The sequence below is a fragment of the Oryza sativa genome, chromosome 7 (genome assembly GCF_034140825.1).
Source record: "Oryza sativa Japonica Group chromosome 7, ASM3414082v1".
In the NCBI taxonomy this organism is placed as follows: Eukaryota; Viridiplantae; Streptophyta; class Magnoliopsida; order Poales; family Poaceae; genus Oryza; species Oryza sativa.
In genome coordinates, this window is record NC_089041.1 from 712,968 (window position 1) to 736,891 (window position 23,924).

The following is a 23,924-nucleotide window of genomic DNA, read 5'->3' on the forward strand; positions in this document are numbered from 1 at the left end:
TAGAAAATAATAAAATGCATTTTTTTCATTTAGATATTCTTAGCTTAAAATCGCTTACTCTGCATTGGAAAATTCTGCTGCCACATGTAGTGTTACTCTGCATTAGCCAAAAAAAAAGAAGCAAAAGCAAAAATTAACAGGTGCCTCAAGATTTGTGTTAAGTGATATCACAGTAATGTTAACCTATCCAATGTAGTATTAGTTAGTCATATTCTAACTGGATGATTGGATTGATTATGGACAGATTTAAATTTGCTCGTATGGATGAATAAAGCAAGGGACGTGTGAAAATTGTACAAAATTTTGATGGGCCTGATCTGGGCCACTTTGGGCCTTGACACTCTAGGCGGACTAGTGCAACATATGCCCCGGCCCATTTACACCGCCCCGCGATAAAAACTGGGTGAGGGCGACCAAGAACCCTAGGCTGTCGCGGATCCATCCCATCCCATCTCTTCCTCGTCTCCCACTCCTCCGGTGAGCCTTGCCTCCCTTTTTCCTCGATTCAGTTCATCAGATCTTTCGGTAAATCCAATCGAGTTGATAGGGTTTGATGTCCTAATCTATCTATCTCTCTCTGTGCTGCTGCTGTTGTTGGGGGTGGCAGGATTCTTTCTGTTCTTGGTTGATTGCCGGAGATGTCGGATTCGGAGGAGCATCACTTCGAGTCCAAGGCCGACGCCGGCGCCTCCAAGACCTACCCACAGCAGGCCGGCACCATCCGGAAGAACGGATATATTGTCATTAAGAACCGCCCCTGCAAGGTTATACACCTCTGAATCTTGTTATTGGGATAAGACTTTTCAGGACTTGCATCTAACTGTACTGTAGTGTATGGCGACTTACATTTGTGTATGGCGACTTACATTTACTGTATTGTATTGTATTGTATGGTTGTGTTGAGTGTATGGCGACTTACATCTAACTGTATTGTATGGTTGCGTTGGGTTAATGGAATTTGTCATGGTTTATGTCTGCCGTTAGCAATTAATAATTGTAGATTTGGATGTGTTAAAGGTATTAGATCCACTACTCATAGCAAATGGACTCTCTGTTGTAGATGTGGATAGAACAATAGATGTACAATAATCTTTTCTTTTTTTTTATGAGACCCCATTTGCTCACATATTTCTCCTATGCCCATAAAAGTTGTCGTTGGTTGGTGATGTATGCCGTTCTTTAGCTGATGAAAAACCATCTGAATGGTCTCCTGTCTCGCGATATGCTGCACAATTAACTTAAGAATTGTTTTCAATAAATCTTTCTGAGGCATAGTCCTGCATATTTTTTTTATTGAAAATGCAATGCAGAGATAACTCTGTATGTTTGGAAAGAATTCTATTTTTCCTTAGGCTTTTTAATCGTAAAAATTATCATATCTATGGTTCTTGTTATAAGTTAATGATTCACTGATACATTAGTGTTGCTAAGTTTGAGCTATGCCCATGTAGTAGTGCCAGGTTATATACCAGCCAAGTGATCTCTTTCACTTTATAACCTCTGCCTTTACTCTGTCTTTTAGACGTTTTATGCAGTTTTGTCGATGTACTGATTTATTCTTGTTATGTACCAGAATTTGAATACGCTGGTATGGTTTTGCTTGTAATTTTCTGACTTGATTGATTACGTGTTGCCTACTGAGTTAAGGTTTATTTAATTTCGAATTGGACAGATGATGGCAAGAATGATATTTTCCCTTATTTGTACATCTTATGGACAAATAAACTGTCACTTTTTGACCCATCATTTTTTGACCCATCATTCCCTGCGCTTTTCTGCCATAAGAGAGCCATTCGTAGTATAACATGTATTATGGTGATAAGTTTGGTTTAATCTATATTATATATAGGTGGTTGAGGTCTCTACTTCCAAGACTGGGAAGCATGGTCACGCCAAATGCCACTTTGTTGGTATTGACATTTTCAATGGAAAGAAGCTTGAAGATATTGTCCCCTCATCCCACAACTGTGACGTAACATACATACAGATCATGCTCTACAGATCATCCCCTAATCCCACAACTGCTTGCTTTAACTATTTTGTTATCCATGTATCATGCAGGTTCCTCATGTTGATCGTACTGATTACCAGCTGATTGACATTTCGGAAGATGGATTTGTATGTTTGCTTTCAACCTTTCCCTTGCTTTATTTGTTTTTATGAAAAGCCTGTACAGTTTCTAACATGGTAATAAATTAAATGAATTTTACAGGTGAGCCTTTTGACTGAGAGCGGCAACACTAAGGATGACTTGAGGCTTCCCACTGATGATACTCTGACTAACCAGGTCAATGATTTAGCTAAAACTCTTTATCATCAATGTGTGTTATCTCTTCAACTACCATACTCTGACTAACCAGGTCAATGATTTAGCTAAAACTCTTTATCATCAATGTGTGTTATCTCTTCAACTTCCATTATATCTTAGTCGCTTTCATGTCTGAATCTCAGATCAAGAACAATGTGTGTTATCTCTTCAACTTCCATTATATCTTAGTCGCTTTCATGTCTGAATCTCAGATCAAGAACGGGTTTGGTGAAGAAGGCAAGGATATGATCTTGACTGTGATGTCCGCCATGGGTGAAGAACAGATCTGTGCCGTCAAGGAGATTGGGGCCAAAAACTAAGCGGCTTTGCTCGATTGCCTGCCTGCCTACGATACTTTGCTATCTTAGTGTTGAGAGCTGAGACACATAAATAGAAGTTTTTTTTATGCTACCTGTGGATGAAATGACGATCAAAACCTTCATCGATTTTATGTTACACTGGATGGTCATGAGATACTTGTTAATGCTTTTCATTATCAGTTTCAAGTATCCTTTGAATCGAGTGGCAGCTGTAATTCGTATAGTAAAAGTGGGAAATCCATTCTGCTATGAGATGTGCCATGGGAGCAGCCGTCCAAGCTCAATTCATCAAATTTTATGTTACACTGAAGATTAAACTGCAGCAGGTGGGGCAGCCCAAGCTCCTAAGGAAACATTCTTGCTATCATATTCTGGTTTTCTTCTCATAGAGAATTCTAGCTTTGATCTACCATCAGCAAGTGTGTATTAAGAAGAGTACATAGAGATAAAAAGAAAGGCAACAACATAGATGTGAAATAAGAACATGAGGAGAGTACATAACAGGGGAAAACAATATACCATCCTGAAAATACTATGCATCTATACAATCCTACGGTGAACAACTAGCCACTAAATAAAAGGTGTTGACAGCAAAAAAAAAAAAAAAACCATAATCCAGATGCTAAAATTACTCCAGCTGCGTTCATCACTGTTAAAGAGCCACTGATTTTGATTCTAAAACAAAGTTAATTACGCCTGCTTGAAAGCGTGTGCGTTGGATATGACTTCTTAAGAGAGAATTTCCTGCACATAATTTCATGCAACATTACGCCTGTTTGAAAGCGTGTGAGTTGGATATGACTTCTTAAGAGAGAATTTCCTGCACATAATTTCAAGGTTTAATCCGATGAATGATTAGGTAGAAAAAGAAAGCAACATTAGTAAACTCCTGTACCCTGTCTTCTCCATCAAAGGTGACGACCCTGAACGGGTTCCATCCTGAATTACTGATTTCAGCTTTCCCGTTTGATCAGAGAAGTGCAGAAACAACGTCATCTTCTTCAGATAGTGTTTGGTTGCAGGCATTGGCGAATGCTTTGGGATCAAGCTCTCCCATCCTCTTGATGCCAATGCTGGCTCGATCACTTGTTAACTAACTCCTTCAAAAGCCTGCACTTACAATAGATATTGATGTTGATCATCAGACAAAGAAATCAAGAAAGGAAATTCGATGAATTGAGTTACATGTACGAGTTGTTTCCGGACGGCCTGCAACTTGTAATTGCTTGTTCGTTCATTGATGAGCAATTGAGCAGAGCTTGGTTTGAGCGACTCCATTGCTCACACATCAAGTGATTGATACTCCTTAGATAGCAAAGCTCAAGATAATTGACTTTCTTTTCCTCCGGACGCGTAAAAGTAGCACATCAATATATTAGGATAATTGACTTTCTTCATGCTTAACTAAATCTATTTCTTCACGATTGTGTGAGTTCGCAAGATATGTATTTTTTTCTTCATGGTCCTGTATCGAGTCTATGTTTTATGTCTATCAAACATATGTGACCAAGTAGATTTATAGTTGTAAATCTATTTTAGAACGGAGCTAGTACTCGAGGAGTATAGGCAGAGTCCTCATCAGTTGTTAGATGGTGATCGATCTCCCCATGAAAAAAAAAAACTACAACTAATTAGACTCCAAACCCGTGTACTCCATGCTGATGGGAGTATAACTTAATAATAATAATAATAATTACGAATTTTCAAAATATCAAATCATGAAAATATCTCATAATAATGTTTTTCCTTAAGTATCAAACGATACTGTAAGCAACAAATTGCAGCACACACACACGTCCATGGGAGCTCAACGCTTCCTCGTGTGTCCTCCACTGCTTAACGACGAACTGGATGGCTTCCTCCAATGTCGCCTTGCGCTTCTCCTTGTAGTTCCACAGCTCCGGGACCGGGCATCGTTCACTGGGATTGTACTCCTTCATCTCACGCAGTGCCGTTGCTACCAACCTGTAAACTTCTTCACCGTGTTCTTCTTTCAACTCCCTGAGCTTGCCATCATCCCCACAGAGAATTTCCTACATTGGAGGATGCAGATCACATACACAACCGTTAATCCTAATCTACACAATGAAATTGGTACTGTATGTGCTGGTTCGTTAAAAAAAAGAAGGTAATTTTACCATCCTTGAAAAGATACTTAGAGGTACCACACTTTATAGACTAAAATTTGATACCTCCAGGTAAGGTTGGAAATTTCGGTCATTTTGGACCCCTCCAATACGATATTATTTCAGCCGAAATTTTTCAATTTTTTTATTTTTTTTCATGAATTTTGGTAATATTTGTTCAAATTCAACTAAATTTTGTTCAAAATTTCGGACCCAAATCGGCTAAACCAAAAAGTTTAACCTTGCCTCCAGGTACTAAGTACCTCGAGTTACAAAAAAAAATTAATATAAAATTTAAGTATTTTGAGATACTTTTATAAGGACCATAAAATTTCTCTTGAAAAAAAACATACACAATCGTTGGTACTATGAGCTTGCTGCCATTCTCAGAGAGAATTTCCTACATTGAAGGATGCAGATCACATACACAACTATTGGTACTACATTTTCATCATCCATTTGTCATCAAGATATGGCATGAATCAAACTGATTGATCATCGTCTATATGAATACTGACTCCTGTTTGCTGCGCTCACAGCGTTTCGGGGGTGGCGTGCTCGCTTCCGGCGCTATCCACGTCGACGCGGAGCGTTAGAGCGGCTGGTTTTGCTGCGTCTCTGTTCGCCTCTTTCTAGCCGTTGGATCGTGGATGGACGGCGCCTATTTGATGTGGCGTTTGGCCCTTCCTTTTAACCATGTTGATGGGCTTGCAAACAGGAGATCGACACGTTAGTCTACGCACCTATGCGTGCCTATGCGTGTGTTCGTTTCTTTCTGGCCGTTGGATCGCGGATGGGCCGTGCTTATTTGATGTGGCGTTTGGGCCTTGGTTTAACCGTGTTGAGGCGTTTGCGAACAGGAGATCGACACGTTGGTCTACGTGCCTATGCGTGTGTTCATGCGTGGACATCTCCTATGGTCCATAACTCTATGCCAATGTGGCTCTAACTGAATGGGTCCAGTGCACTCGGTGCTGGCTGTTTTGGCCAATCGGTGTTGTGTGTCAGGGCGGACATGCATGCGAGGTTGGAGCAGTGGAGTGTCAGGGCAGACATGCATGCGAGGTTGGAGCAGTGGACCAGTAGAGATGGCTTTTGTGAGCATGGTGCACATGATCTGTGTCAATGGCAGGCGGGCCCTCACCACAGTTCTTTGTGGGCCGCCATCGTGCGCTCTTCCTGCCGTAATGGTAGTGGAGATACGGGATCCTAGGGTAAAACTTGTGTATGGGATGTGTCCATGGACCAGTGTGCTTGCTACGGGCACTGGGATGTGGGGCTTGGCCAATGTGTCTGTGGTGCGCCGGGAGTTTTCTCGAGCCGCGTGTGCTCCTGCTATGTACGACGGAACGTGGCACGGTCAGTGTGTGGTTTGTTGCGTGCACTCGGGTGCACTCGGTTCACGGATATTGGCTCGCTGCTGGGTGGGCCATACAGCTGGTTGGATAGCGCTTGTGGTGTGGGCAGGGTTTACACAGATACGGGTCGAGGTACAGGCTGAACTGTTCATGTTTCACGCCGGTGAAAGAGGAACACTTTCCCTATGCTTGCTGCAAGGTTTTCTGCTCCCTCGCCTTCTGCTCCTCGGCATTCGCTGTTCCTCTTCTCCTTCGGTGTGTTCGTCGATGTGCTTTGCTGAGCGATAATGGCGAACGCGAGGTTTGTACGGATGAATTACTTACCGATGGTTTGCTTGGGTGTTGCCATAGATCCTGAGCGAATTGCATGTATTTTGTAGGTGATTTGAGAAGGGCTTTGCTGCTGTGATTGGTTGTTCTTGGTTTACTTCACCCTGTTGCTTCGGTGGACTTTCTGGTGATCTAATCTAGTATAATAGATCTGGCAAAAGAGAGGTATTTGCTGTCGCTAGCATTTTGCAGGAACTTATTTTCCTTTTTTGGGGTTGCCTCTTGCAGTTCATCTAGCTGTTTGGTCTTGCTGGTGGTGGTGGGTGAGTGTTGGGTGCGCAGGCTCTGGGGTAAGAAAAGTTTCTCTTTGCATTTTATCTGTTTGGTCATTTTCTTTGCATGTGGTTTGGTTTTCTTGTGTTGGCTGTTGTTGTGTGTGTGCTGTCGTTTTCTTACGTGGAGTCACGTGACTGGGCCGTGCCACTTTTTTTTATTTTGGCTTGGTATGCACTTTGTTTGGTGGCTGTATACTACTACACTGTATTATATTATCCTGAGTATTTATTCATATAGATACCCTACGGTAGTGTGTCTGTCCATCGTTGGACACATAAGAGCAGAGTGGTAGGTCGAGTGTCTTCTTTCCTTGAATGCTTGGCTCTGGCCTTTCCCCTTATTAAAATCTTCTAGCCGTTGAACTTGGGATGTGCTTTTCTGTAGTCTCTTCTCTGGACAAACTGTTCTCCTCCACTTGCCTATCTTATCCTCTCTTATTTTTTTTCCTTCTCCCATTGGCAGTGGTGTAGCCGCGATGTTCGCCGTGGGAGTATCTCATGTCTCGCTGCTGAATGCCGCTGCTCAGCATTGCATGATACCTAGCATTGCGTACCTGTGGGAGTTTAGCTCCGATGGTACGTTGTTGGCTGGTATTGAAGTCAGTCTCCCGTCGATTGGTTGTGCCAGTCATCTGGACACTATGTTCTTTTGGGAGACGGCCTTAGCTCCACTTCAGAGCGCACATGAAATGGTTGCTGCAAGAGCACTGAGGTGTCTCCAACATCGTTATGGTTTTGTAGTGCATGACTACAATTTTAACTCTATGCTAGCTTACAGACGGCTGGCACGTGATGCTGTGCAGGCTGCATTGTCTGCTTCTGGTTGTGTGGCACATTTCAGATCTTCTTATGGTGCATTTGTTCCTTGGTGTGATGATGTTCTTAGGACATGTAGCTCACTGTATTTTAGTTTTTTCGTAGAAGACATGGAACAAATGGGTTCTTTTGAAATATAGGTGTTTAGAAGTTCCTATCTGGTTTTAGACTGTGTTTGTATTGCTCTTGGCTATTCGGAATTGGCAGTTTGTATTGTCAGCTTTTCATGTATTGTCAGTAAAATGATGTTTGTGTTGCTGATCTGTGCTGATTGTATAGGCATGTTATACTGATGTTGAAAAGGCCATGCGATAGAGTATCCAGAGCACGTGCGAGCCGTGAAAGGCATAAAGCGCGTGCTTTGACATAGGAAATATGCATGAGGAGCGCCCTGGCTTTGCCAGGTGGGACCAAAAGAGCTCGCTCTCTTATGGATTTTAGCCCTGCATTGGCAGCTTCTAATAGACAACGACGCCGTCTGCTTCGAATAGGAAATTCTTCCTTTCTTTCGGGTGAGGGATGGCACAAATCGTATATTAATCTATGTCACACTAGGTGCCTTGCTTAAAACTAATATCTGATTCACTGCAGCTAATGTTGAGCTTGATAGAGGTAGTTCTTCACGCTCTCACAAGGATCATGTTGAGGCTTTAAAGGGTTTGTGTTTATTTAGATCCCCTATAATTGCGACGGCTGGTTTAGCAATGTTATGTTAGAAGTTTATTGATTGATGATCTTGCAGCATCGTACCCGGGGAGGTCGTACTATGGTGCACCGACGTACGAGTGTTTGTACTGTGGTGCTGTGTTTTGGTTCTAGGAGAGGGTTAAAAGTCTTTCTGCTATTTCAAAACGAAAAATAGTTTACAATTTGTGCTGCAAAAGTGGTAAAATAGAGTTGCCGAAACTACGTGAACCTCCAGAACCTCTTAAACCATTGTTGAAATTTAATGGAGATGCACGTTCAAAGAGATTTCTTAGGCAGGTGCGATCTTACAACTCTATGTTTGCTTTCACCTCTATGGGTGCAACTGTCGATAGAACGATAAACAATGGAAGTGCACCTTATGTTTTTAAAATTAATGGTGTTGTTCATCACAAAATAGGTAGCCTGCTACCAGCGCAAGGGAGAAGGCCTCAATTTGCACAGCTCTACATCTACGATCCAGAAAATGAGATACAAAATCGAATAAATATATTTGAAAATGATGGCAGCAATAGTGACAAGGCTGATCCTGCTATAGTTGATGCTCTGTGCACTATGTTAGATTCGCATAACACTCTTGTGCAGAAATTTCGTTATGCTAGAGAATGCTTGAACGAGCATGGGAATCAGCATTTGACGTTACGGCTGATGGGGTGCAATGCAAAATCTGATGTGCAATATAATTTACCAACTAGCGGTGAACTAGCAGCGATTATAGTGGGCGATTACTCAGTAGCTGAGTATAGTTATGATATACTTGTCCAGGAAAAAGATGATGGTTTGCGACGTGTGTCCTCTTTGCACCCATGGTATATGGCTTTACAGTATCCGTTACTTTTTCCTTATGGCGAACGAGGATTTCACCTTGGTATTGCATACAATGATTATGATGGAATTGGAAGAAAGTATGTTACCATGCTTGAGTTTTTTCGATGTATGATCCACTATAGGCTGAATGAACCTAACCCATTTACTTGCTATGGTCGTCTTAGTGATCAGGCTGTTGTTGATGCATACTCAAGTATTGAGAGCAGTAGATTAAAATTTATAGCTGATAATCAGGCTGATATAAGATCTGAATGTGTGCAAGGTATAGTTGATGCTATTGATCGAGGCATAACAAGCGGTGATTCTGTAGGCAAACGAGTTATCCTTCCTGCTAGCTTTACTGGTGGTAGGAGGTATATGGTTATGAATTATCAAGATGCAATGGCAATATGTCGTGTTTATGGATCACCTGATTTATTTGTCACGTTTACATGCAATTCAAAGTGCCAAGAAATAGCTGAATCAATACGATTTGAGGATGGCCAGCAACCATCTGATAGAGTTGACATGATTGTTAGGGTCTTTAATATGAAGGTGCATGATTTTATTACTGACATCAGGGAAGGTAGAACATTTGGGTCTGTGCTTGCAGGTAAGAAGTTGTCTACTGTGGTTTGCTAGGTTATAGGCTATGATGGTGTTGTCCTGACTTTTTTTTCTCTGTTTTAGTTCTCTACACTGTTGAGTTCCAAAAACGTGGCTTACCACACATACACTGTTTGGTATGGCTTGCTGCTAGCAGTGCTCAGGTATCAGCATCTATCATAGATGGATTTATCTCAGCTGAGATACCTGACTTTGAAACCGATGAATTATGTTATGAGTTGGTAAGCGAGTTCATGATGCATGGTCCTTGTGGTAATGATAACAAAAAACTGTCCTTGCATGAAAGATGGCAAATGTTCAAAACATTACCCTAAAGATTTTTAGGATGAAACATTTGTTGATGAGTGCGGTTTTACGGTTTATAGGCGAAGAAACGATGGGCGATATGTCATGAAAAATGGTGTGCGTTTAGACAACAGATCAGTTGTTCCATATAACATCAATTTGCTTAAAACATATCAGGCACATATAAATGTTGAGTGGTGCAATAAATCTAACATGATTAAGTATCTTTTTAAATATGTAATGAAAGGTCATGATCGATCAAAAATTTATTTTGAGACCACTGCTCAAACAGGAAATATTTCACCTAACCATGACTTGGCCCCTCCAGATGAGATTCTAGAGTACATGGATGCTAGATTTCTTTCCACTTGTGAGGCACTGCACAGAATATATGAGTTTGACATACATTACAGAGTTCCACCTGTAGAAAGGTTAGCTGTCCATTTGCCTGGTATGAATTATGTTCGATATGAGAAAGGATCAGATCTGAGAGCGTTGATTAATAGCCCTGCTGCTAAACGTACAATGTTAACAGAATGGTTTGAAGCAAATGCAAAGTATGAGGAAGCACGCACCTTGACATATTGTGATTTTCCAAAACAATGGACATGGGATTCGTCGTCTAGATGTTGGCGCCCGAGAACACCGGCTCCTAAGATAGGAAGGATGTATTATGTACATCCGACGGTTGGTGAACTATACTACTTGCGAATGTTATTGATGATTGTCAAAGGTGCCCAGAGCTATCCTGATATACGAACATACAATGGTGTTATATATGAAACATATAGAGAAGCCTGTGAGGCGCGAGGCATCCTTGAGGGGGATAACGAGTGGCACCTTCTTTTTGATGAGGCAATCCAAAGTGCATCTTCGTATCAGCTTAGGCAATTGTTTGTTACTGTTGTGCTTTATTGCTCTGTTGGTGATGTGCGTGCTTTATTTGATAAATATTGGTTGTATATGATAGACGACATACACCGTAGGCTAAAAAAGGCTCTTGATAATCCGCACTGTATTGTTTCGCATGAACATTTGCTTACTTTATTGTTACATGAGCTTACTAATGTTTTTGGAAAAAGTGGTGGCAACATAAAAGACTACAACCTACCCCAGCCAACTTTTTCTCTACAAGTTGCTTTTGGTAATAGGTTGATTGAAGAAGAACTTGCAACTGATCCATTAATGATGTCTATGCATGCAGATTCTTTGATTGCGCAACTTAATGCTGACCAAAAAACAATCTTTGACAGAATTGTAGGGTCTGTTGTAGCTAACCAGCCAGGATTTTTCTTTGTGTGTGGTCATGGTGGTATTGGGAAAACATTTATGTGGAATGCTATAATTGCAAAAATAAGATCTTCAAACAAAATTGTTCTTGCTGTGGCCTCCTCAGGTGTTGCTTCTCTGCTTTTACCTAAAGGAAGAACTGCTCACTCGCGTTTTAAAATACCCATAGATATAAATGAGACAAGCCTTTGCAATGTAAAAAGAGGAACAATGCTTGCTGAGTTGCTTGAAAATACTTCACTTATTATTTGGGATGAAGCTCCGATGACACATAGACGTTGCTTTGAGGCATTAGATCGCACGTTGCGTGATATCCTGTCTGAAATAACCCCTTCAAATGCTATTATTCCTTTTGGTGGTAAAACTGTTGTGCTAGGCGGTGACTTTAGACAAATTCTACCTGCTGTGCCCGAGGGTTCACGGTCTGCGATTGTTGATGCTTTGATAACAAACTCAAAGCTTTGGAAACATGTTGTTATGCTTAGGCTGAATGTAAATATGCGGTTGCTTAACCCATCACTTCCAAGTATGCAAAGAGAAGAGCTTAGTGATTTTAGTAAATGGGTCTTGGCTGTTGGTGACGGCTCTTTACCAGCGACGAAAAGAGATGGTGAGAGCCAGCCTTCATAGATAACAATACCTGATGATTTACTCATCATGACAGATGGCGATAAAATAGCTACTGTTGTTAGCGAAGTGTACCATGATTTCTTGGCGTGTTACAAAAATCCCGAATATTTGGCCTCGCGTGCAATTGTATGTCCTAGCAATTCAGTTGTCGATGAAATTAACAATTATGTTGTGAGTTTAATTCCAGGAGATGAAAAGGAGTATCTTAGCTGTGATACAATCTCAAAATGTTCTGAGCAAATCCCAGATTTTGACCTTTTATATCCAACTGAACTTCTAAACTCAATTGATACAAATAATTTCCCCACGCATAGACTTGTGCTTAAGGAGGGTGTCACAGTAATGCTTCTTCAGAATCTTAATCAGTCAATGTGTCTATGTAACGGGACAAGGTTATTAGTCGTTGGGCTTGGGCAGCGTATCTTGCACTGTGTCATATTAACTGGCTCTAACATTGGTGAAACTGTGTGCATTCCTAAAATTTCTCTTAGCACTGCAAAATTGAAATGGCCATTTACATTGCAAAGGCGACAATTTCCTATTCGAGTTTGCTATTCAATGACTATCAATAAAAGTCAAGGTCAGACATTACAGAGAGTTGGTGTGTATCTTAAGAAACCTGTTTTTACTCATGGTCAGTTATATGTTGCCTTCTCAAGGGCAACTTCTCGATCAGGCTTACGAATATTGATTGAAAATGATGATGGCTCATGCGGATCAGAAACAAAAAACGTAGTTTACCATGAAATTCTGGATGCTACGTTAGAAGCGGTAATATGTTGCGTCTTTCTTAACTTCTGCAAATCCCCTTCATTGATATGCTTGACTTTTTAACAGTACACCAACAAATTTTCAGGCTCATCTGCCGCTGCACTGATATCTAAGTAATCATGTATGCGCATACATTGCGCCTTTTTGGAGTATTTTTTTGGGCATAATAGTAATGGCCATTTTAAGAGTAGCTTGTTTTTGGTACTTGCAGTTGCCATTGTGGTATTCTTTTGCTCTTATAGTGGTAAGTGTTTTTCTGATTTTGTTAACGTGTTGTCTGTTCTTTTTTTTTTTTGCATTTGTTTTTGTTACATTCATCTCTTAACTTGCTTTCTAGGTCTTTACCATTACAGTTCTAACATATGTATGGCAGTGCAGATTACCATGGGTGATACTTCAATTGATAAGCTTTTTGAAGGGGATGACAACTCCCGTCTTCTTGCCCGGGTATCTAGGCTCTGGGAATTCACTGATTGCAAGGATGCTACCAAAATTTATCACATCGATCTTGTACTTGTTGATGAGAAGGTAAGATTTGGTAACAGCCCTGCAGACCTATATATTGTCATGGATATAATTATGTAGACTTGCTTATTTCCATGCTCTGTACTGTGCAGGGTGGCAGCATTCATGCACAGATATTCCCTCCACTTCTCCAGGTGTTCAAGCCTTTGCTGACAGAAGGAAAGGTTTATTATTTGGATTCATATCGTGTGAAAACATCCAACAAAAGCTATAGGCCAGTGGCCAATCCACTAATGATGACTTTCACTAAGTGGACATCTGTTGAGCAATGCCTTGATGTGCCTTTCAATTTCCCTACTGTTGTATACACTCTGACTCCTTTGAACGAGGTGTCAAACTTTGTGGACAAGAATGAGTCCTTTGTTGGTAAGACCTCCTGGGGTTATTTGTTTTATTAGCTATTTAGACTAATCAACTTAGATTGTGTTAATATGTTATATCCTTGTGTAGATGTCATCGGGTTCATTACTGAAATATCTACACCTACGATGCTACGTCCTAAGTCAAGGGATGCTAGCAGCTTGAAAAGGATAATTCAGATATGTGATGCAAAGTAATGTTTCCTATATAGCTCAATTCTTAGTTCATGTTTACTTAATTTTGTTAACTACTAATGTCTAACGAAAAAAGTTATCAAACAAGGCTAACATCCACTCTAATAAAGTTTACCTATCTTCTTAACATATCTGCCACATTATCTCCTTCTATCTTTTACACAAATAGCAATTCTACCTTGAATGTATCTCTGTGGGCTGAACAAGCACTGGCATTTGATGCTGAGAGTATACACAAAGCTGGACAAAGTGAGCCTCAAATTGTTCTGTTTGTTGGGACCCTTGCAAAGAACTATCCTGGCATAGGTAAAAAATATAACTACAGATGTATCTTTGCTTATGTAGAGCACTGCAACTAACTATTTTAACAATACAGGGTTAGCTCTGTCGAGAGGCTCTGCATGCAAGTGGTACATTAACATAAATGTACCTGAGATGGTTGATCTAAAGAATAGGTTGGTACTAGATACTAAATGTACTATAACCATCTATATGGTCAAATTTATTTAAATGTTCTCTGATACATGCATTCTATTTTTTTCAGGATTGGAGCAAACTTCCAGCCAATCAAACTGCTTCAGGCACCAACCACAAACATTGCTGATGAAAATGCTGATGACAAAACTGTGAGAGAACTCTTGGACATGAATCCTCATAAAAACAGGGTAAGTGTAACTGCTTCAGGCACCAGCCACAAACATTGCTGATGAAAATGCTGATGACAAAACTGTGAGAGAACTCTTGGACATGAATCCTCATAAAAACAGGGTAAGTGTTCATTTGACGGTCCTAGAGAGCATTTGTTACATCTCACTACCTTCTCCTATTCTCAGTATTTTGGTTATTGTAACAGAGGACTCGATTTCAAGCAAATGTGACTATTCGGAAAATATGCAATGATAGCTCTTGGTGGTACAATTCATGCGAAAAGTGTCTTAGGGTTGTCAAACCATTTGGTTACACCTACAAGTGCACTGGTTGCTACAATATTGCAATGGCAGTACCAAGGTAATAGATCCTTAATTTTTGTTTTATCACTGTAACTACTTGTCACCCTGTTTACCTAAGCGAGATCATAATGTATAGGTACAAGTTATCGGTCTTAGCTGGGGACGATACTGCGGATGCTGTGTTTATTCTCTTTGGGAAAATAGCTCAGCGCATTGTGCGAAAGCCAGTTGAGCTTCTTGTCGAGCAGACACCCAGGGAGAGCAAATTTATCCTTGATGCAATAACAGCTCTGCTTGAGATATCATTTACATGGAATGTCAGCTTCACAGAGAATACACTTAGGACTGGGGATGTATCATTCCAGGTTAACAGTGTGATTTCCATGAGTGTTCTTGGGGAACCTCTTATGCTAATGTCCCCAGGACCAGCAGATTCTCCTGGTTCTTCAGCTATCATGTCACCTGGACCAAGCACTTCCATCATGTCACCCACAAGAACATCTGAGATTGCCATTTCCTCACCTCCATTAGCTACAATAGCTTCTCCAGTGACCAGGCGTGCAGCACCTCAAACACCAACTAGCATACTTTCTTTGGCTACCACAGAGCAAGCAAGTCATGTTGATCCACTGTCTCCACCCATGACTCAAGCAGTGGCCTCTGAGAGTACAGAAATGGTACTGCTTTCCATGCTTACAAATGTTTGCTCTAAACTATAAGAATATGTACATATCACAGTAAGAAGCTAACACTTTACTTGCAGAAACAGAAGGCTATTATTATTTCTGATGACATCACGCTGCCACTGGCTGCATCTATTCCAAACAGCTCAACCAAGAAAAGGTACATTCTTTAGACCCATTCAGATGCTATTTCATTGTTTTCATCGCTTCTTTGCTCAAACTACTTGTGTTGCTCGATAGAACCCGCCCACTTCAGGCTTCACCAACAGCTAAAAAACTGTTCACTGATGATGGTGCTCAGGAAAAGGAGGTTACTGACAGGTATTTCATGTTGAACTGCCATATCTACAGATACATATTATATGTTATATATAAATTAAATGTTTACTCAAGCATTTCTTGTTGTTGCAGCCTGTCAGATACCGCTTGATCATATGCTCATCTGGCTGAAGTATTTTGGGCATTGACTTATGGAATCTTCATGGGCATGAGAAAGGAACAATAGCATGCTCACATGTCTAGATCTTTTGCTCCAGACTTTACTCCAGACTTTAGACTTTTATCTCTTATTAATTAGTACCAAGTGAAAATGTACTGCGATTTCTTTTGGACAACTACCTCTATGTATAAGTGCACCTATTATTATTATGCCAGCTATCATCCCACCACATGCTCAGGGTCCATTACTATTGCATCTGCGATAGCATGGCAATGAACTCTGAACAGTTGGCTCGGGCAAAGCTACATGGCACTAAACCATGTTAAGACTCATCGTTGTTTCTCTTATGTTGCTACCTTGCTATCAAAATTGAGCATATGCTCCATGGTTATATACTATTGTGTGACTATATGCTCCATGGTTATATGCTCTATGGTTATATACGATAGGGCGCGCGAAGCGCGCTTGATGTCTAGTGTAAAAGAAAGAGCTAAACTGAAATAGGAGTACCTTGTTTTTTCCATTGATGTTGATGACCCTGAAAGGGTGCCAGGATGAGTCGCTGATTTCAGCTTCCCACTTTGAATAGAGAAGCGCAGAATCAAGCTGTTTTTTAGTCAGTGTTTGTGTGCAAGCATTAGCAAATGCTTTTGGATCAAGCTCACCCATCCTCCTGATGCCAATGCTTGCGCGGCCACTTGTCAGCTCCTCCAAAGCCTGCACCCAAGATCAATTTGACCGAATAAATACAAAGAAAATTGATACAAGTTGGTCAAAAAATAAATGAAAATATAATTTAGGGCTCAGTCTTTCGTTTTCGGCATTTGTATTGGGGGTGCCGATATGGCAAAATTTCTTACGGAAATTTCGGTCTGAAATTATTTGAACTTTTGAACAAATATTGCCAATTCACAAAAAGTACAATCAAAATTTAAAATCGGCCAAAATAATATCACAATGGGGTCGATAGAACCGAAATTTCCGAAATTCGTTCCGGAATTTCGAAGCAACTTACATGTATGAGCTGTTTGCGGATGGCCTGCAACTCATCGTTGATCGCCGGAGCCTGGTTGAGCGACTCCATTGCCGGCATTTCATCGGTCATCTTGCTCTTGGTGTCGTCGTCGTCGTCTTGGTTGAGCTTCTTCGACGTCGCGGCGATCCCCTGCATCTTCTTGCTCACCGCCGGCGGCGGCGGCGGCGCAAAGAGATCCGGGTTCTGCGCCCAGATGAGCCTCTGCCAGTAAGCGCCGTTGCGGCACGCGTCCGTACGCCGCCATCTCGCCATCTCCCTCATCTCGTTCTCCGCGAGCTCACAGAGGAGGGTGGCCCAGTCGACCCAGTGCGCCTCGCCGCGCCTCACCCTCTCCGCGGCGCGGTCCACCTCCCGGACGAGCCGGTCCGCCGTGTCCAGCTTCACCTGCGGCTCGACGTACGCCGCCATGAACGCGCCGCGGCGGAGGCGGCTGCGGCGGCGTCGAGGTCGGCGGCCGCGCGGATGTCGGGGCGCGTGCGCGGGAGGGCGAGCGCCTCGGCGAAGGCGACGCGGGAGACGACGATGCTCCCGCCGCGGACCTCGCTCCGCTTGGTCAGCGCGTTGTAGTTGGCGACGAGCTCGGCGACGAGGTCGGGGCGTGGGGAGGCGAGGTCGAGACGGACGAAGTCGAGGAGGCCGAGGGCGCGGAGGCCGGCGTCGTGGGTGGCGGACGGCGGAGCCGGCGGGTCGAGGAGGCGGAGCGGGGGAGGTGCGGGAGCCGCCGCTTGGTCCGAGCCCCGCCGACGCATTCCGCCGTTTGGCCGAGTACGGGGAGGAGGCGAGATTGACATTGGCGGCGGCGGCGGCCGGCGAGTGGTCACGATCAAAGCGAATGAAGAAGACGACCGACGAAATGGAATCAAAGGCGCGATTCTTATTCAGGTTCAAAAATCAAAGGCACGATTTTTTAGGGATATTTTGGTTCACTGCCATATCTAAAAATTCGTAAGCGCTAAAATGCAGGCAACTTTTGCGAAGGACTCGCCTTGAACATCTTTGGTTTCTTACCAAATGGATTCAAATCAGGGAAAGTGCATTCCTCCGTCGAGCAGATATCTTCTCGTTTTATGTATATTATCTAAATAGTCAAAAAAAATTAAAATAAAATAACAGTATAGATTAATATAAAATATATCACTCTATAAACATGTGTAAGTTAAAATTCAACTTATATAAGTTATAAAAAAATAACAAATATAACTGTAGATAAATATTTGTGAAGTGATATATTTTATATTAATCTATGTTATTATTCTTTTTAAATTTTTTATAACGGTTTAAATGACATGCAAGTGATGAGAGGACAAATTGTGATACAGTGTTAGTAATCGGTAGCCGGAAAGTCGCCAGGCATTTGACTTCAATCCAGACAACTCAAGAATACTTTCGAGTTACCGAGCCCTGCTATTATTTTTTTGGCAAGAAATATAATTGATATCAATACAAAACACTGTCAAGAAGTACAGGTGTATTTTTTTTGCCTTTTTATTTATTTGTCGATTAAAGTTGAACATTAAAAACAACGGCAAAAAAAAGTACTCCAAGGCCCAAGCAAATTGTTGCACAAATATAAGCAACTAATAATGCAAAACAGTTTAATAATTTATCTCTCCATTCAAACAACACCACAAATAAAAAAAAAGTCAATCTACTAAAATCTTGAAACTCGTGCACAAACTTGGGTTAAAAAATTATATTAAGATAAATTAATTATTAACCTCATACGTCTGGAATGATATTTACGAATTTTTTGAAAGATCTACTAGTTTAACATAGAAGGGGACAACATCAATGATAACTAGGTGGTACCCCGCGTGTTGCTGCGGGATACATGAATAAAGTAAAAAATAGGCACGCCTGGCAGGATCTGTAACAAAAAAGGATTCAGTAATCATCATAAGAATATTTTAATAATAATAAAGTAGCTATGGGTGATTGCTTCTTGGTGAACGAATTATGTTGGATGCAGCTGAGTAGACCCACATTGTCTATGAATTACAATCGATCATCATGTCAATGAACTTGGATGAAACAATTCAAATAGAAGAAAAATCTATAGTTTGCAAGGTAACACACTTGCAAATTGCAGAAAATCCCAAGTTAAGTAAGACAACAACGAATCCAGATACTCTGCAGGGCCCACATGTCAGTGAGCAGTACTGCAGATTACCCTCGGGTCCACATGTCAGTGAGCAGTACTACAGGTGCAGTACTGCAGAGGACCCTTACTCAACAACAACAGTGTTAAAATATAATGAAAAATCAACCTACGTTGACATAACTTTTGAGTTGTCACAGTATTTACATGACCTCGCCAACATGAATGGCAAGTATTCCAAAAGATTGCACAACAACCGTGATGTACGGTGTTGCTAGCTGGACTTAGGTGCATATAGTGGCGATTGAGTACATAGTATCCATGTAGCAAGTAGCAACAAAATGAAAAAGGAACTAATGCAAAGAACAGGAAGTGATACTGCATATCTGGGTGAAATAAGAAAGAACATGGGCCACTTTTTATTCGTAAAAGTGTCATCAAGTATTGATACAGACCCAAGGATCGATCTAGACCGGCGTACGCGAGAGACATCAACCACCTCTCTCGTTAGCTAACAATTATGTACATTGTAACTGGGCCAACTTGGCTGCTCGCACAGGCCACGTGCGATGAAGGGCCTCCTCGCCTAATGGGCCCGACACCGAGCCTTGTGTATTATCGAGCCAACGCAGCTGTTGTGGGTCGCCGCGGCCTTATTCATTTTCCCTATATTTTTCACCCAAAAATATCATTTAATGTTTACAAAACTAATTTGTAATCACTTTGAGCCATCATTTTAAGATATAAAATTGCTGAAAAATTTGTGTGTGCATTTTAATTTATTTCTAACTAAATGGAACCAAGGAAAGAACCTAGAAAAATAATTAAGGCTTCCAGTAAAAGTTTTTATCCATCATTCATCACACGCGGAATCAACTTCGGTAATTAGTTTCTTTTGGCAATATTTAGTTTTCTATTTATAATCACATCCATTTCCTAATCTACAAGGTATAAAATTCAGAGATATTTGTGATGTATATACAAATTTGAGTTGCACATGTGTTATAAGTACACAAGCAATCTTAACCATCCAACCATATTTGTTTGATATTCAGTTCCAACAGACATATTTGCTAGTATACACACATGTATGCGTGTGTGAGAAAAAAACATTTAATATCTGTGTGTTTTTAGCGGTTTAAAAGCCAATGCTTTAAAATAAACTACAGCAACCCCCTCCCACCTAAAATCGAACTCAGACAAATAAGTTTTAAAAATTATATTTTCTCTTTCAGCTAAATGATGATCCTCCAATCCATCCTTTCATTAATATTTAACTTACACCACGCTAAGACAAAAGGATATTAGGTGCAAGGACTGTGATAGCCTAGCCAGCAAAAAGTCATCACAAACCACACGATAATAAGAGTATCATATAACAGGAGTACATGTGCAGATTCCAGCCGAAGACAGGACAGCAATAGTTTACAATAGTTTAGTGTGCTTACATAACGCACAGAAGCATTTCCACCAAAGATTTTTTTTATTTTTTTTGAACTTTTTTATTTTTTAATTTTAAAAATAACCCCTTTCTAAAACTTATTTCTCGAATCTAAACCTTTTGGCCAAAACAATACTGAGTTTTATCCTGGCGTGGCCAAATAACGCTGTCACGCCAGCTAGACCGGCTTGACCAAATAACGCTATCACGCCGGTCTGGCTAGCGTGATAATGTTGTTTTGTCAACCCAGTCCGGCTAGCTGGGCCAAAAGGTTCATATCTTGAAATTAAGTTTTGAAAGGATTTATTTTTAAAATTAAAAATTGAAAACGTTTAAAAAAAACCGTCTTCCACCAAACTCGGCATGCTTACACACTCCCATCTATTTTAATTTTAGCAATCAATGACCCAACTGCACCGGATGCAACAAATATGGCAGCAACATTACAGCCCCACATTAGCTTATCTCGAAATTCCCCTTTGGGCATCCCACAAGAAGTCAACAGCCTGTGTATATGCATGCCAGTACATATATGAAGGTGAATCTAGGGTGGAAAACAATAATAAGCCTTAAACTCAAAAGCTAACATACCGGTTGATACAATCTCTATCTTCAGTCTTCGCTCTCTCCACCTTCTCCACATCCTCAACAATTTCCCTTTGCACCATCTCCTCAAATTCATCAAATCGTTCGATCCTTTTGACCTGATTATCATTCAGTAGCTTGAACATCAAATTACAACAAGATTGATCAAGAAGTTGTGAATTCCTAGTGTTAGAGAGAAGCATTCATAGACTCAACATCAACAGCTGTTTCCAGCATGTCTTCCTAGTATATTAGGGAATAAAAAATATCTTCCTAGTATATTAGGGAATAAAAAGAACCAGCAGCATACTGCAGGGCTTAGAAGTTAGAAGCAGAGTTAGGGCTAGTGCTGCATAGCGCTTTGCAATCTAGTGAGTTATAAGAGTAGCCTTTACCAATGCAAGATATATTTTTCTGTTAGTAACTCTTCAAAATGATTGCATTCTCTGCACATGCTTTTATTACAAAGAAAAGAGCAGATTGATCTAACGTGAATCACACCCACATTTCTTTTAACTGTGTAGTTGTTTTTTTAGGTGTACGTATTTGAGACTGATGCATGTATGGGTATTATGTTTGCATTCTTAACATGTACTTCATAAACGTAGTTTCCTAACTTCGATTTGTGTTGGCAACTCGGCATGAACAAGTAAGCAAAAATCACATCATTCCTATAACATATCCTCCCTAAACTTTGAATAGAAGTCCATTTAGCACTTCAAACTTTAAAACAGGTCTCTACACCCTCGAATTTGCAATACCTTCGATATAACCCCCTAAAGTGAACTTTGTGGTTTTACTTATGTGGGATATACATTTGAACAGACACTAAAATCTACCGGAACAATGCCACCATGTCAACACAGTGTCGTCCTCCTTTGCCAAAATAAGGAGTGAGAATTAATGAGGCACCAAAGTGTCGTCTTAATTTGCCAATACCGCTCAAAGCTTCCCCATAGGCAAAACCACCATGAAAAAAAGAACCCATTTTAAGGGGTTATATAGATGGACTTGTATGTGGCCATCTTTTTCCTTTTTCTCTTGTATGTGGCCATCCGATGCTAAGGTTTGCCTAAAAAACACATCGATTTCCCATCAATTGCTTCCTTGTCGCTGCTAATTGTAACTCCGTCTTGTCTGATCCCACTGCAATGCATGCTTCTGGAGGCAAGGAAGTACGATCCTAACAAGATAATGCAAGTGTGGGCAAAGATGCTGAGATGGAAAGGAAAGAGTTTGGAGCTAACATGATCTGGGAGGTGTTAGAGATTTAGAGACCATTTTAGATGATAGGTTACAACTTACAACGTCTAATTAATTTTTGGTTTGTTCTTGATTCACTATTGGGTTGTTGTGGTCAGAAGTTTAAGTTCGATGAACTCAAAGACATGATCGAGTACTACCCTCAGAGCTACCATGCTACTGATCGTGAAGGCTGACCGGTGTACATCGAGAAGCCTGGCAAGGTTGATTGAAACAAGCTGATGCAGATCACCTCAGCGGATGTCCATGTTGTGGTATATATACCAATGACAGGGCTCCAAAATTCTGAATATTTGTGTATTGTCTGTACTATTGAATTTGTCATTCCATCAGTTTATTTCTACTGTTGTTGCGTTGTTTGTTGTTGCAGGGGCTAAAGAATTTCTCAAACACCGCAAAGGAGCTTGTTCACCATATGCAGAAAATAGACAATGGCTAGGTAATTTTATATTTCAACGGATGTGCTGTGTATGGTGTTTTTTTTTTTGAGAAATGCCAAGTTGGAAAGGAATGACATGAGCAACTACATTTGCCAATTGCAGAAAATATTGGTTTTGAGCTATTGCTGTATCAAGCAGACATACTGAAAGGCATATGACTTTAGTAAGGGTTGATATTGATCTGTTCTTTACATTGGCAAGAAATTGACCAGGATATTTGCAGGATGTTGATGAAGGAAGATAATTGCAATAGTTTTTTTGCAAAAGTAAAGTTGGATCAGATTATTGTGATGGTCTTCAGTGTGTTGGCTTCAGTTCTTCAGTTCCCTTGCCTGCTAATGAGTTCTCTCTTTTTTTTTTGAAACCTACTAATGAGTTCTATAAATGAATTTTTAGGAGGAATAGAATATTTGATCCTTGATATGCTAATGAGTTCGGGCATTTTTCAGTATCGAAGGGTACTGTAGGATATACTATATAAATGATTATTTTAAGAGGCAATTGCTATCGCTTGACTTCAGTTCTTCGCTATTTATAAAACACATTCTATAGTGTCCTTGTTAGGGACAACCGGGAGCAGTTTTTTTTTTCAAATGAACCTGGAGCTATGGTTGATGAATCATGAATAATAACTCGTGTTTAATATTAATCCTTCTATTTTGTGCTTGTTTGAAAAAGCATATATTGTATTCTTTTGGTTGTTTAATTTGTATTACTGAATGCTATCGTAGCGTTAGCAGTAGCACAGGCAAATTACTAGTGTTGAATAATTTAGGCAATGAGCAAGGCAAGGCAGAGGCACAGGAAGAGATTGGTTTAGATTGGCGCGCGTCTTTAACAGCTAGCACATCCTCACTCAACAATCAAAAGTGACAGGTAAATTGGTCGGCTTAGTTGTAGTTGTAGTATATATACTCCGTTGTCAAACTAACTAGTACGAGTACTAGGTATATATTACAAAAAGAAGAGAGAAAAAAAGGGAGGGGGCTAGTAGTGGAGAGGAAAGGGGAATAATTTGATACTCTTGGAAGCGCCGGTCACCAGAAACATAAACAGAAAAGGGAGGAGGATGATGGTAACAGATACCTTTCCCGAGGAGGAGGAAGACAAGCTGCTGCAGAAGGATCGGGAGCGGTGGCGGAGAAGCCTCTGGGACACGGCGCGGCTGAGCATCCACGCCGCCGACATCGCTAGGGTTCGGTGGTTTCCTCTCTTTCGATTCGAGTTGGAGGTTTTTTTTTTTTTTTTTTGGATATAGGATA

General features: G+C 40.8%; 4 protein-coding genes across 5 annotated transcripts; 2 read left to right on the top strand and 2 right to left on the bottom strand.

The window, feature by feature from the left end:
* Positions 1–391: 391 nt before the first annotated feature.
* On the top strand, positions 392–2,877 carry LOC4342241 (eukaryotic translation initiation factor 5A-4). Of its 2 annotated transcripts, none has more exons than XM_066312290.1 (6): positions 392–477; positions 608–764; positions 1,850–1,972; positions 2,062–2,118; positions 2,213–2,360; positions 2,521–2,877. In XM_066312290.1, the coding sequence occupies exons 2-5, from the start codon at positions 639–641 to the stop codon at positions 2,354–2,356; spliced, it is 450 nt and encodes a 149-aa protein (XP_066168387.1). In that variant the 5' UTR covers positions 392–477; positions 608–638; the 3' UTR covers positions 2,357–2,360; positions 2,521–2,877. The 2 variants fall into 2 exon arrangements, with proteins under 2 accessions (XP_066168387.1, XP_015647652.1); XM_015792166.3 differs by having other exon boundaries at positions 2,213–2,287.
* A 3,381-nt stretch (positions 2,878–6,258) lies between these two features.
* Positions 6,259–16,187, top strand: LOC9272471 (uncharacterized). Its single transcript, XM_015790969.3, has 13 exons — positions 6,259–6,413; positions 6,493–6,569; positions 6,671–6,732; positions 13,022–13,176; positions 13,266–13,539; positions 13,624–14,033; positions 14,104–14,182; positions 14,272–14,495; positions 14,581–14,735; positions 14,814–15,354; positions 15,441–15,520; positions 15,601–15,681; positions 15,772–16,187. The coding sequence occupies exons 8-13, from the start codon at positions 14,475–14,477 to the stop codon at positions 15,788–15,790; spliced, it is 897 nt and encodes a 298-aa protein (XP_015646455.1). The 5' UTR covers positions 6,259–6,413; positions 6,493–6,569; positions 6,671–6,732; positions 13,022–13,176; positions 13,266–13,539; positions 13,624–14,033; positions 14,104–14,182; positions 14,272–14,474; the 3' UTR covers positions 15,791–16,187.
* On the bottom strand, positions 15,829–17,588 carry LOC136357276 (uncharacterized). The gene is made up of 4 exons (XM_066312317.1): positions 17,291–17,588; positions 16,815–17,219; positions 16,310–16,516; positions 15,829–15,837 (listed from the first exon to the last, which is right to left on the bottom strand). Exons 1-4 carry the CDS (start codon positions 17,582–17,584, stop codon positions 15,829–15,831), a joined length of 915 nt encoding a protein of 304 aa, XP_066168414.1. The 5' UTR covers positions 17,585–17,588.
* Positions 17,589–20,237: 2,649 nt separating this feature from the next.
* LOC4342242 (uncharacterized) lies at positions 20,238–23,889 on the bottom strand. The gene is made up of 3 exons (XM_015789732.3): positions 23,749–23,889; positions 20,966–21,078; positions 20,238–20,880 (listed from the first exon to the last, which is right to left on the bottom strand). The coding sequence occupies exons 1-3, from the start codon at positions 23,848–23,850 to the stop codon at positions 20,742–20,744; spliced, it is 354 nt and encodes a 117-aa protein (XP_015645218.1). The 5' UTR covers positions 23,851–23,889; the 3' UTR covers positions 20,238–20,741.
* Positions 23,890–23,924: the final 35 nt, after the last annotated feature.